The sequence below is a fragment of the Haliaeetus leucocephalus genome, unplaced genomic scaffold, assembly GCF_000737465.1.
Source record: "Haliaeetus leucocephalus isolate CR32 unplaced genomic scaffold, Haliaeetus_leucocephalus-4.0 Scaffold687, whole genome shotgun sequence".
NCBI lineage: Eukaryota > Metazoa > Chordata > Aves > Accipitriformes > Accipitridae > Haliaeetus > Haliaeetus leucocephalus.
Window position 1 is genome coordinate 4,644,567 of NW_010973123.1, and position 13,700 is coordinate 4,658,266.

General features: G+C 38.3%; 1 protein-coding gene across 1 annotated transcript in view; it reads right to left on the reverse strand.

The window, feature by feature from the left end:
- Window positions 1–1,916: 1,916 nt before the first annotated feature.
- The window catches only part of TET1 (tet methylcytosine dioxygenase 1), a 60,999-nt gene continuing 49,215 nt past the window's right edge, over window positions 1,917–13,700 (reverse strand). Inside the window, exons 10-11 of the mRNA XM_010579961.1 lie at window positions 7,957–8,296; window positions 1,917–3,268 (exon numbers count right to left, since the gene is read on the reverse strand). Coding sequence (XP_010578263.1) covers window positions 2,127–3,268; window positions 7,957–8,296 — 1,482 coding nt within the window. The 3' untranslated portion in view covers window positions 1,917–2,126. The remainder of the gene's footprint in view (window positions 3,269–7,956; window positions 8,297–13,700) is intronic.

Sequence of the window (13,700 nt, forward strand, 5' to 3'; positions counted from 1 at the left end):
CATCAACATTTTTGTTAGTTTTGACAGGAATCTGTAGAATTGAACCCAAGGTCATTACATAGTGATTGCTACTTCAGACCTTGCTCCTGCAAACACTATACGTGTATACATTTATACAGGAGAATAGTCTCATTGATCTACAGCCGCATTTAAGTATTTGTAGCACCAAGGTCCTAACTGGCACTATGTGTTAAAAATACAATTTGTGTACTTTTCGTACCGAAACTGTAAATATAGCGCTTACAGTTCAACTCTTCCAGGAAAAAGCACCTTGTCTAGGTTTTAAATAAAGCAGATCTAGATAGTTCATATTCCTCTGTTACAGCACCACTACATTACAATATTATCAAGTATATTATTAGTATCTTTTCACACTGGAAAACTCTGACCTCGTTATACCTACAGGTTACCCAGCCGGGGAGGACTCCGAGGCAGAATTAAGGTACAGCTTCGTCTCTGGGGCCTGATCCTGCAGCTCTCAGTCACGAGAGGAGTCCTGGCTTGAGCGGTCCTCCTGGCTCTGACTGGGCAGGTATGGCTACGCAGAGCTGTTCTCATGGAAGAAGTTGCAGGATGAGGTCGGTCCTTAGCTAACATTGTCATTTGGTAATTGGTTTAAATAAATAAGTTTAAAAAAGAAATACATAGGAGAGGAGAATCAGAAAGAAGAGTGGGATGCTACAGTATTTAAAAGCAATGGAGTGTCTGTTTTTCCTCTGGTTTAGCAAATACTCATTTCATGATATGTCACTTTTTCAACAGAAATGGAGAACATAAATTTCATATGTTTGGAAGGAAGAATACAACCCTTTCTACATGAAATGTAAAAATCACTTAAAAAAATTTACAAAACATTTTGTAAAAAACTGAACTTAGAAAGCTGGTGAATATTACAGATAGGTTATTCTTAATGAAAAATTTGCTGTTAAATATTAGAAACTTCATACTTTTCCAACACTTCCTTTGTATTTTCCCCAAATTAATTTTTTTTTTTTTGCCAGAATAGAATAAGGCAACTCTAGGGGGTATTTTTTTTATCCCAAAACAATCCTACCCCTGAGGCATTAGGAACATTTGGTTGTCATATTAACTTATAATGCTCCAAACGAATGAGACTTATGCACTTATTGCTCAAAGAAATCATAACAAATGCTGCCGTTAAAAAACCAAATAATATTCTAACTCCCAATAGCAACACACGTATTGACAAGACGTCTCCTAATTTCATGTTTGTACACTCTCTTGAAAATAATAAAATGTTTCTATATTTTATAACTGTTGTTTATATGCAACATAAAATCTTCGATGAAAAAGGGCAAGTCTAAAAACAATCACATATGCTATTAGCATACATACTGCAGCTGTAACAATATGGAACTCTACACAGCAAGAATAAAATGATTTCTTCTGTAGAGTATGCACAAACCTTAGACAATATGATCCTTATACTATACTATTTCAAGTTAATTTTAAAAATAGAAAGTGCTTTTAAAATATATATTTACAGCTTAAAAACAACTTCCAGCCATCATTACCAATAACTTCATTTCATACATAATGACAAATCTAGAGAAAAAAATTCATTGGTTTTCTAAAAGATTTATCTGCAATTTGGACTACATAGCAATGGTTGGAAGTTGTTAAAGCAATGGCACCATGAAGTAATAATTCAGCTTATTTATTTTTAACTGTTTGATGTGGTTAAGCACCAAGAGCTGTGTAGAGCTATTACTGTATAACTTGATTTAACACCATAAAATGTGAACCTGTTAAAATCCCTATAAATGATTTTTGTAGTAAACAGACTTGATTTAAAGCACCAAAATATAAATTCCTAAAGGTAATAAACTGAATGATTCAATCAAGGTTAATAACCTAAACAAAATCTTTTTTAGAATGTATTAAAACTATACAACTTTTTTTTTTTTTGCTTAAAATGTGCTTGAGCACCACCAAATGTTAAAGTCACAGTTTAAGAAGAAATCCCCCCGCCTTTTTTTTTTTTACCTCAGCCTTAAAATGGTTGAGATGAGCAAATAGTAAACGACACGAGACTTGTTCTTTAACAGCACCTTAAAGAAACACTGTGTAACACTGCACCAAGAGGAGGCATTTGATACTAAACCCTATGCCCAATGGTTGTAAGGCCCTGCAACTCGTGTAAGGGCATAAGACGATACTGTTATTACATTATCCTTAGTTACTGTTAATGCTCTGCGTGATGGAATTTGGTTGAACTCATTGTCTTCGTAAAAAATATCTCTGTTTTCACTTGTTTGTTTTGCTTTCCTGCTGCTAGAGTTTAGTTCAGTATTCTCCGTTCCTAATCTTTCAGCTTCTTTTTCTTTTTCTTTCGCCCTCTCAGCCATCTTCGCTTCCCACATGGCTAACCCATGTTTTGGCTCATTTAAATTTTTGTGTTGGTAGAAAACTAACGAAATTCTTGTGGGATGATTGCGGTTGGGTTTTTTTATAGGGGTGGTAGCATGGAGTTCGCGTCTTGCACATTCAATTAAGATAGAACCATGAGAAGGTGCCACAGCAACCCCGCCAATGTCATCATCCAAAAAATTGTGCTCGCTGTCTGACCACATTTCCTCAGCTTTTTCTTCAGAATCAGTCGGTTGTCCCAGTGCACTGTTTTGCTTTTCGTCAACACAGTCAAAATCACACATCTGTTCTCGATGGGAGCTGCCCTTTTCCATTGGGCATCCATGGGAACAGTCAGCTTCGTTTCCGACTGCATCCTTTGCCGGAGAGCTTAGCGGTACTGACAAATCGCAAGAGCTGATCATCTGTGAAGAAGGAGAATTGTCTAACTGAAGCTGACAATTCTGTTTGTCTGGCTGATGTTCAAGTATAGTGGGCAGGGGGTCTTTATGGGCTGGGGGGCCTGGAGCAGTGACCTCTGGAAGAATCGGTGGCACACCATTCATCTTATCATTCAGCAAAATTCCAGTATAATCTTTGACTGACACATCAAAGTTCTTACAATTAACATAAGGTGTCACGTGAGGTTGCTTACTACTGCATTCAAAATACCCGTAGGGAACTGAAAAATCTTGTTGAATATTAGTCACTGCTGTTATGCCAGGCTTATGTGCTAAAGATGAATAAGGATGTAAACTATCCACCTTGAAGGGGGAGGAAGCCGTATACTGTTTTAATAAGGAGCAATTTTTAGTAGTGTTTGAAGTATGTTTCATGGCATAGAGGTGATCGGAAGTCTCCATTTTTATTCCAGGTTTTAAAGCATCTGTTTTGTTCCCTAAAAAAAACGCACACCAAAGTGTAAGTACTTTTCCTCACTTAAGTAATAAAAATATAACTTCTATAATATTTTCATGCTTCCTTTCTAATATGAAAGATATACATGATGACTACAGATTTTTCAAACTACTTATTTTTAGCTTTTTAGGGATATCTCTATGACTCCAAGTATATACATAATAACCTTGCTGAATTAACGCCTTAACCTTTTCCAGTCAGACTGTTGGTATATAAAATAGAAAGTTATTTCACAGAGGGATGAATAAAATAAACAAATAAAATGAAATAACTACTCAGTCCTGATTGACACAGCCCAATTTTACACAAGCACTTGCCAGCAGCTGACTGCTGGCCTTCAGCACTACCCAGCCTAGCAGGAAGCACTATGTAAAAGTTTTTACATAATTGATGAAATTTAGTCTGTCTGAAATTAAGCCTGTGAAACAATCAAAATTCTTGGCTGCCTTAACCCCATATTACGATCAAAGGAAAAAGTGTGTTTATAGATCTTGTCCATCGCAGCAAAAAAGTTACTGAATTACAATAACTCGTGCAATAGCAAGTAACTACTCAGAAATTTTCTTTAAAAAAAAAGTATCTGGGAACATACTCCAGGTAAATCCATCCTTACAAAGCTGCATCATGTTATCTGGCTGTCTTCCATCTAATTGCCACACACCAATTATTTCAGATCTTTGTGGAGACATACTTGTTCAATTTATGTCAGCTCCCTAATCAATTTCTAGTCCTGGCACACTGCAGCTGTGCTTGTTTGTGGAACAGCCTCCTGAAATGACTCATTCTTGTCATGGATAAGTTCAATCCAGAGTCCATTGGCACAATGGGAAAGAATTCCGTTGACTCTGATGGGCTTTGCATCATGTCCTGAAATTGCTTTACATGTGTTTTGCTGGCAGACTGGCACCCCACAGAGAGCTCTCGCATATTCTCATAAAAGACTGTCTCTGTCAGTGTTTCTTCTTTGTTCCATAAATACACAGAACGTTTAATCGCTTTACCAAATATAGAAGAACTATTCTTTCTTCTATTCTGTCTTCTAATAATTTATAAATAGTGATGGATTAAAACCCATTCTTTCAAAAGGAATGCAAAAAAGGCAAAGTAGGATAAATTATGGACACAATAGTTAGTATGCAAACACTGAAGTTGTGGAGGGACATAAGGAAGCCACATCAGCTCTTTAAAAACCTTTTTGATGAAATCAAACTGAAACTGTCTCTAAGTTGGTGGTTCATCTCCTGTTCTATCCAATATGGGCCAAGAAGAATTGCTAGTATTTATAGAGACAAAAAATAACCTTTCTGTCTGTAAAGTTTATTTGTCCAGAATAATGTGGTTAAATGATAAGACTATACAAGGAAGGATGCAAGGCCTGTATCTTTAATATGTATTTTGTAATAATTTGGGATTTCAAAGGCTCTCAGCATTAGCACAAACGTAAAAATAAACAGTTGTGCTGCCTGCTGTTGAGAAAAGGTGAGTGACAAGTGCGCCCCTATTTAATACACGACATTTCTACAAAGGACTTGGCACAGTCGAGATTCAAAACAAGTCTTCACATATGCACGCTCTACCAAGCTGACTTAATCTGTCTTCAGCACTCAGAAGGTCCTCCTCACCACCATCTTTGCTGCCTGGTAAAGACAGTAAAGAGGACAAGAGAGTCCCCTTTCCCTTTTTAATCTCCATTTCTCCATGTGGTGAAGACATGCAGGTTAGAGGAGTCTCTCAAGCTTTCCAGGCTTCCCAGCTGGGGGATACTGCAATGGCTCCGAAATGACGGTCAGGCCTCCTTCAAAAGAGCATACTACCTCTACGTGATGGGCAACATGGCATAGCTGTCCTTGTGACTCCTTCATGATCCTCCCAGGCTACTCCAAAAAGTGATGGCCTCACACGGCCGAAAACACGACTTGACGCTATATACCACAGTTATCACATCTCATCTAATTGCATGTTCTCCATATTATTTTTAATATTTAAAAAGCCAAACCAATATTCTAAACTCTTGTCCTCATTAGTAAATTGAGTACTGTACATTACATACACCATTTATCAATACCTTTTCCTTTACAGTTGAAGTGTAGCTAAGTATTCTTTCATTCTTACATTAGGAGAAAATTTAATAGTAGCATCTGACTTGCTTAATATACCTGCAGCAGTACTTTATTCACTGCTTACCTAAAACTATAGTCAGTATTCTTTTTTCTTACCCTAGTAAGTTTTTCTATCTATTTTTACTATTTTTCAATCCTTTGTCTTTAGTTCTATGTTTAAAAGGTGTGACCAGAATTGAATGCCACTAGTAATATGAAGGGATCCCGATTTAAATAATAGTTTCCTCTAGTTTACCATCAGGAGTGACTACTAGATAGTCTAATTTCAACTCCTCTGACTCACAGGCCCTTTGATTTGTTTTCATCTAAAGCCTAACAATGTCAGCTAGACTAAAATTTTCCATTCTTCAGGACTAAAAGGATACCTGCCACTGGCAGAATGGAAAGAACCAATCAATAACAGATCCCCTATAACCGCAGAAGACCTATATGTACGAGTACAATACTGTAGTATTCTAAATCCCTATTTTACAGATCTTTGCATTTTACTGTGGGTTAGGGGCAAGGCATCAGTGATGTGCTGAGGTCCTTACCCAGCCGTCGTCCTGTATGACTAGAGTAAACACATAAATGATGTGCATATATACTTCAAGTTATTTATCTCATGCAGAGCACACCACCTTGCCCTTTGCAAACCTGAACATCCCCTGCCACTGCTGCCCAGTTAGCAAAGCCTCTCTGAAACTGTTCACATGGCTAACCGCAGCAATATGTGCCATCGGCAGATTTGGGGATTACAGTGTTGACATCTGTTTCGAGGGATTCCACTATCGAAACTTCCATGACAAAACCTGCACTTTTATGATAGAAACTCCATATTTCTATTCACATTCTTATTTTTCCATCTCTGAACAACTGCCTCACTCATAAAAGTATTTCTTCCTCACTCCATGACTTATTTTTATCAGCAGCCCTTTTAAATTACTTTACCAAAATACTTCAAGTCCAAACCAATTATGTAAGTTGGCTTGTTTACACAGTTATTTTATTATTTTTTCACATTCAAGAAATAAAGTTCTGTATTCCCAACGCATATGGCAAAACTCTGGATATTGTACCATTTGTTACAGCCATGTTTTTCAGATATCGAAGCCACGCCTATTTGTAACTACCATGTCACGTACAGGTAGGCGGTTCATAACTCTATTTCAATGTTCCAAAACAACGTTCCAGTGAGATCAGACAATTTCAGAATTCCTTCCCAAACCAGAGCCCTCTAACGCTTCCAGGACTTCCACTCCACCCTGAGCACGATGGAAGTTATTAATCATTGCTTCAGAGTTATTGTTGGACGTCGTCCTCAGCCAGAGGAGCCCATTTATATTTGTTTCAAAGCCTGGACTGTGTCTCCCAAACTTGCATGTAGATTAACTGAATGTCTGTCTCATTTCCTAGGGGTGTCAATAAAACTGCTTTTCTTGTTCTTATTCCATCTTGCTATATGCAATGTTTATTGGTTGCCCTGACTCCTCTACTGAGACAAAGCAGGGTGCTGAGTGCCAGTTACGAAAATGTGTCAAATGGATTTTTTTTTTTTTTTTAATTTTATCCCCCCAAAATGCAGATGTTGTTCTAAATACAGTTAACTATTATTCCTCCCCTTAAATCTACTACATAATTCTGGATGTCTCTCATGAAATAAAATTCAAAATTATAGCAGGCTGGCTAATATTCCTCTCTCCTTCCTAAAAGGCAAATAGGCTATGCTTTAATTCCTTTTAATAATTCCGCCCCCCCCCCCATCACAGAATCTAAGTCCATGGCTTCCTCCACTTCTTCCTTCTTTTCTACTTCTCCTTACTGCAAAGTCCCATAGAATAGGTGTATCCTCTGAAGTACTGGTCCAAAATCTGACCCCAGGTACAACAGCATAAATCAAAAGTGCCTCCGCACAGCTCAGCCAAGTCACGATTCTATGTTGCACAAACATGTCCTGTACCAGGAGGCTCTGGCCACAGTGATCTTCTTGTAACAGAACAACCGTGGCATACCTTTTACCTAGCTGCTGACGGATTCCTCCTCTCTGGCCCCTGCTAATAATATTTCAAAGAACAATTTGAGAAGCACTGTCTTATTTGATAAAACCTGGGGTTTTTTGCAAATCTCTTGCTTTGCAGCAGTATCCATGCCATCGATAGGGAACTATCATCAACTCAGATTCCAAGAAAGCCATTGTCTTTCATAGGAAGTGGGTAACACAGTTCTTGTTCTTTCAAATGAGAGAAATTCGTGTCGGTTATTTAGATAAGCATTCCTACAACAGTATTTCAAGATGATCCTACTGCCATTATTTATTAGAATAAGGGAACTTGGCAATATTTCACTGGTGCTCATATACCACCACAAACTTATTTTTAGGCGATCACCTGTTTTTTTCCTGTGCCAAGAGAGAATACTGACTACACTGACTTGCTCATTAGCTCCTAAAATGCCAGCTATACAAGTATTTTATAAAACCGAGTATTAAGGAGCTTTTCCTTCCCCTCAGATGGGTAAGAGGCAACACAGTATCAGAAGAGACTGGCAGAATTTAATAAGCACCACTCACCTAAACAATGCAAAGTGTTGCCAAGATTTTCTGGGGCTTCAGTTTTCAGCTTTACTGGTGTTGGATATTTTTTATCTATTAATGGCTGCTTTTCAGTCAGGGTCCTCCTTGTGTCTGGTTTCTTTTTCTTTGTAGCTCTGAGAGGCTCAGCTAACATTCGTACTTCTCTGGGAAAAGCTGTGAGCACCTGTATGGCTCCGGCTTTTATCTTAGCTTCCAGTCCCTCTTCGGTGCCGAATTCATCTGTTTGTGAAATTTTGTAAAGAGGTAACACATGGAGCTGTTCATCGCTTGGAATCACCCCCACTCTCCGGTTATCTTCCTTCGTTAATGTACAGACCTGGCAAGAACAGAAACATTTACAAATACAACCACAGACATAAAATACAAAAGTTATTTAAATATTTAAGCAGTCATCCTAGACTTCATTGTTTTCTCATAGTTTATGGCCTCACTGCTATGGGTCTTTCAAATGCAAACATCTGAACAAATATTTTGTTTGATTAATGATGATGCAGAAAAATTATTTGTACTTGAAGAATAAGATCAAGACCCATGTCTTGGACAGGAAAAAATGAAACTTTGGCTCAACTTGCACTATCCACAAATATATGCCAACCTTGGTAAATAATCTGAGCTGTAAATATACTGTAAATTCCTAAGCATTCAGATTTCTTTTTGTTTTTATACATATTTGATGTTCAAATTCATTTTTAAGGACTAAAAAATATGAAAAAATAAAATACTATTTTTGGATCAAACAAGAAGTTTTTATGACATGGAACTGGTTTTGTTTTTTGTTTTGGCTGGCAAATGGAAAAAAAACCAAAAACAAACAGTTACTCATACTGCTCTATATTCTTAGCAATCTCAGCTCTAACTCCCTTCCTCCCGCCTTATAGACACTTTCTGAAATTCACACCCTTCCCCAACTCTGACTGCCTGCTGTAGTGAAGTCATGAGACCCAGCAAATGTTTGGTTTCTCTTAGCTCACTGGCCTACTTTCTCTTATTAAATTATCTGTTGTGAGATACTGGAGCCAAGAGGAGAATGCTGGTTAGATCCAGTTTGATAAGGGCACATCAGAAATGTGGATAAATGTTCAAACTTATTGCAATGGTTTTCTTATTATAATTTTTCTGAATTACTGCTGAACCTTTGCAGTACTTACAATTTTCAGCATTTCTAGAGTTCTGGCCATTATTAATACTAACCCTTCACCTTAAATGAAGCGCTAACATCAGCAGTATGCTTCCTGGTTTTGTTCTGTGCTTTCCAAGGGATGGCGACAGTTTTACACGTACAAGTGAGTGTACAAATAGTCACACCATTTATAGTGTTATTGATTACATTCATAAAAGACTACTGTTTTTCACAACAATACACTACATCGCTAGAAAGCCATGCATTAATATCATGGCTTAGTTAAGCTGCTGTTTCACAGGGAGTTACTAACTACACACATACAGGAATTTGAGCGCCTTCCAAGGATGAGATGATACTCCCTAAATGGAAACGTCATCATTCCATCATTGTGTAGGCTGAATGTGATGCCTATCATAAACAGTTAATCCAATTTCTCAGAATCTTGTCACCATGCCTAGCATTCCAGGGGAGAATAATAATATTATTATTTTGGGGGGGGGGGGACACACCAAACATTTTTGATTTTACAGCACAGCTTTCACATAAAGGCATCACACAATTATTTCTAGAATAATAAAATTACAGAATCACAAACTAAAAATCCTAAATCAATAAGGTGGTGGTAAGGGCTTTATAAATAGCTATATGCAAAGCTTGACAGTTGCAGAGCAGCAAAAGGAGAAAAATTGAGGGGCAGAGACAAAGGAGAAGAGCTTTTCAGCTGGCATTTTGAAAGGATCGAGAGAAGGGTTCTTAAGAAGGCAAAGTGAAGGGGCAATTAGAAGCTGATGAGTAGCGTTTACTGATCTGCTTGCTCCATGCGTACTTACCTCTACTGGGCAGCCTTTGGACTACGAGGAAGATTTAGAAAAAACAACAAGTTGTTCCATGAGCAGTGAGTGACGCCTGGTTCCCTCCCTATGGACTTCTCCATCCCCACACTCCCACGTGCCCAACCCCAGCACCGTTATCCCTGCTCCCGCCTCGGAAGCAGGGCCTGGCTGAAGCTCCGTGCCTCCTGGCTACCAGGCCAGCAGGTGCACCCAGGGCCGCAGCTGTGAGGACCCTGCTGCCTCCTCAGTGGAGGAGCTAACCTGGATCCATCTCCCCCACTCAACAGTGAAATTTCACAACTTGGAACAAACGGTTAAAATCTCCGAAGATGATTCAGTTTCTGCAGAGTTCAGTGAAATCTGGTTGAACTTTGCCAGCAGATTCCAAGTTATTCAGGAAGGGTGAAAGAGGGTAGGGCGTACAGAGAGCACAATGACGTATGACTCGTTCTTAGAAAGCCCAACACATCCTCCCCTTCTACATTAAAAACAAAAGCAGTACTGAAATAAGCATGAAGGGGCTTAGCTCCCACTTGTTCTCATCAGAAACAGAATGATTCTCACCTGGCTTTAAAAATATTCTGTCCAACCTGTATGTGTCTGGACCAATGCACTAGTCTGAAAACTGTCCAAATCTTGAAGATTCAAGCCACAATCTTGCTTATTTTGAAAATTGAGACCCTCATCCAATTTACAGTTTTAAATTTTCACGCATTTTACCAGACACTTTCATTGAAAACCGATCTTGTACATTTATTCTTTTCCATAAAAAGATTTACTCTTAAAAAGGTATTAATCATCTTTCATCTGACTTACAATTAGGCAAAGGTAGATTAGCTCTACATTTTCACAATGTTTGGCCCCGGGGAGAGCATACAAGCAGAGACAAAAATCAAAGCTCATATTGGTTGAAGGAAGGCCTATTTTAAGCAAAAGTCAGTATTTGTCACTACCACAAAGCCAACACTCTCTTTAGAACAAGAAAGCTAAAGAACTGTTTTGAGGAACTAAAGAAGATGAGGGCTGCAGTGTATTGGCAGAAGTATGTTGAAACTATAGTCAACTCCAACACACACAATATATTAGATACTGGGTTAGAACACCCAAAGTTAAGAAATTCAGGTATATTAAAAGCTATGTTAAAAACCTGAAGACCAGTACACTTACAGCCTAAACACCATGACAACAAATTTAATATGTGTAAAATTTCGAGGTCCATGTCCCCTGTAATATATTTTAATATTAAAGGAAGGACACAATGGCAAGTGGATAACTGAAAAGTTAATGTTACGGGAAGACCAGCTATAAATTAAGGCCCTACAGGTAAGCTAGCAATTTACAGCTGAAGTAGAATATCCACCAAATGAGGAACATCCATTTCAAAAGCCACTCCAATATTCAAATCTGTGCAAAATATTCCATTAAGAAACTTAAAGACAAGCTATCACTGAGAAGTTAAAAGCAACGTTTTCCACTGGCACTGATACTGTGCTGCAAACTGACCAAAATTAAACCCGAACATGAGAAAATCATGGACTCTGTTAAAGCCCCTTTACATAGTGAAGCTGCATATCCTGCTACTCTAAATACTTTTTCCAGAACATGCAGCTAAATCATCAGGATGCTCAAAAGCCAAAGAAAATGTTGGCCAAGTGGTTTGTTTAGATTTCCAGTGTGCTTGGTGATCAAAACCATTACCTATTCTGGGTTTAGTGATGTCATGGTAAAAGTTGCATATTTGTAAAACTTTATTTTTATTTCTTTTAAACTTAAAATGCACCCACTAACTCAGTGAAATTCCCTCCACAGATCTCCAGAGAAACATCTGTAGCCACACAGCTCCCAACGCATTATTGTTGGACTCTTTGATCTGCCTTTGTCCTCTTGAACTTCACACGTAGGAATGATGTAGCCTTTTCCACTATGTCGTAAGAACAGATGTTTTAAATTCAAGTTTCAGCAAAGCAGTCAAACAGCCTTTGTAAACCTGAAAGATGGAATCAAGTTTCCTACACTCATCTTTCCTTTGCAGATGGAAAGCAGAGTGGGTGCCACTGGGGACTCCAAGGTGCTGCTGTATCAGAAGAGCGTTGCTTTGCCTTTACAGCTGAGACAAACTGTGTCATTCTATTGGCCTGTTAGACCCTGAATGAGTGTGCGTAAGTCTGAGAGCCAGAGAAGGGAACCCCAAACACGTTTTCCTTTTGACCACTATATACACACGTAGGAAGTGTCATCAGACAGCATTTCTGTACCGTATGCTGTAACGCGGGTATGGCACACAAAGCACTGTCTGTGAGCTCGCAGGTTATAGAGTGAACTACTACTGTTTCTCCATTTGCACCATATAAACAACAGTAACAAAAATCCTTCCTTTACAGCCCTGTGGGGTTTCTCTTTCCTCCTATTTGTTATAATCTGAACCACCAACTTAAGCATCTAATACTTCTGTAGCTCACAAAGCAAGCTGTGGGCATGGTCCTGGACGTAGTCTAGCCACTCACAGAGACACTCTGTCATTTATTGCAAAGGCCTGGACCTATATGCAATGACTGGATGAGCTATAACTACAGAAATACAGTAAGTTATTGGAAGAGCAGAGGATTTTTTTTTTTTAAATAAATCAGTAAGAGTTTGTTGATGGACTGATGATTGACACTACTTAGTTATGCTGCCAATAATAAATTTTATATTGTAGCTGCCCTTGAAGCATAGATTTATCTTCTTTCCCTTCTTCCACAGAGCCTGCTACAGACTGTGTGGCACCAATGATTACATGTAATTGCAGCTGGTGTCTCTCCTTCCTCAACCCCAGCAGAAAGGGCAACGTGCCCCATAGGATGAGAAACAGCCATATACATGCTACAGAACTAGCGCAGTCATCATTAATCATGTTGTTCCAGTCACTGTAAAACCCTGTATGTCAGTGATTTAAACAGATTCATGCAGGTATGAAGCATGTGATCCTTAGCAGCTAATCCAATAAAGAAACAAAAATACTTACATTTCACAGACTCCATTAATAACTAGAAAGCTTTTATCTATGTGTTGCTCATTTAGCTTCGTATCCACAAGGAACACTGCACCCTAACACTGCAGCTGTAGTGTACATCAATGGCCCTTAGGAGAATGTTAAAAGATGACAAAAGAGTCTGAGTAAAAATGGATGGTATATTTATTGACTTAAAGGTTCTTAAAAAACTCAATTTGTAGGCAGAAGTTACTTTTGCTTCTTTCAGGTAAACACATTAGTTTACACCTGTGTAGAACTGCCAAGTGTTTTCATTCTACTACAGAGCAAACAGGGAATATTCATTTTTATTTTTAGCTTTTCTACTAAAAAGCAGCTCTGCTAAATTCAGGGTGTGATTCTGCTAGGCAGGAAAAATGTTCAGCTAATCAAGTCTCCCATGGTAATCCTCAATTTGTGTAAGTTAAGATGTACTATTCTATCCTGTATCTACAGAAGACACGTCAAAAGACTTCCCCCCCCCCCTAACAAAAATGACAGCCTTATTTATTTTCAGTCACATACAAATAATGCAGCTGATCATCAGAACATGCATACCCAGAAAAATACCAGAATGCTTTTCTGAAATTCTGGCAGAGGCAGAGGAAGGAAATGATTATTGGCAGCTCATTAGATAAGATACTCCTTCAAGTGTACAGTAAACTCCATGCTTATCATTAAACTCATCTAAGTGTTTTGCTGCACTCATGTCTGTGTCTGGTTTAAATAATTTAAATAGCTTCTGGTTTTCCTT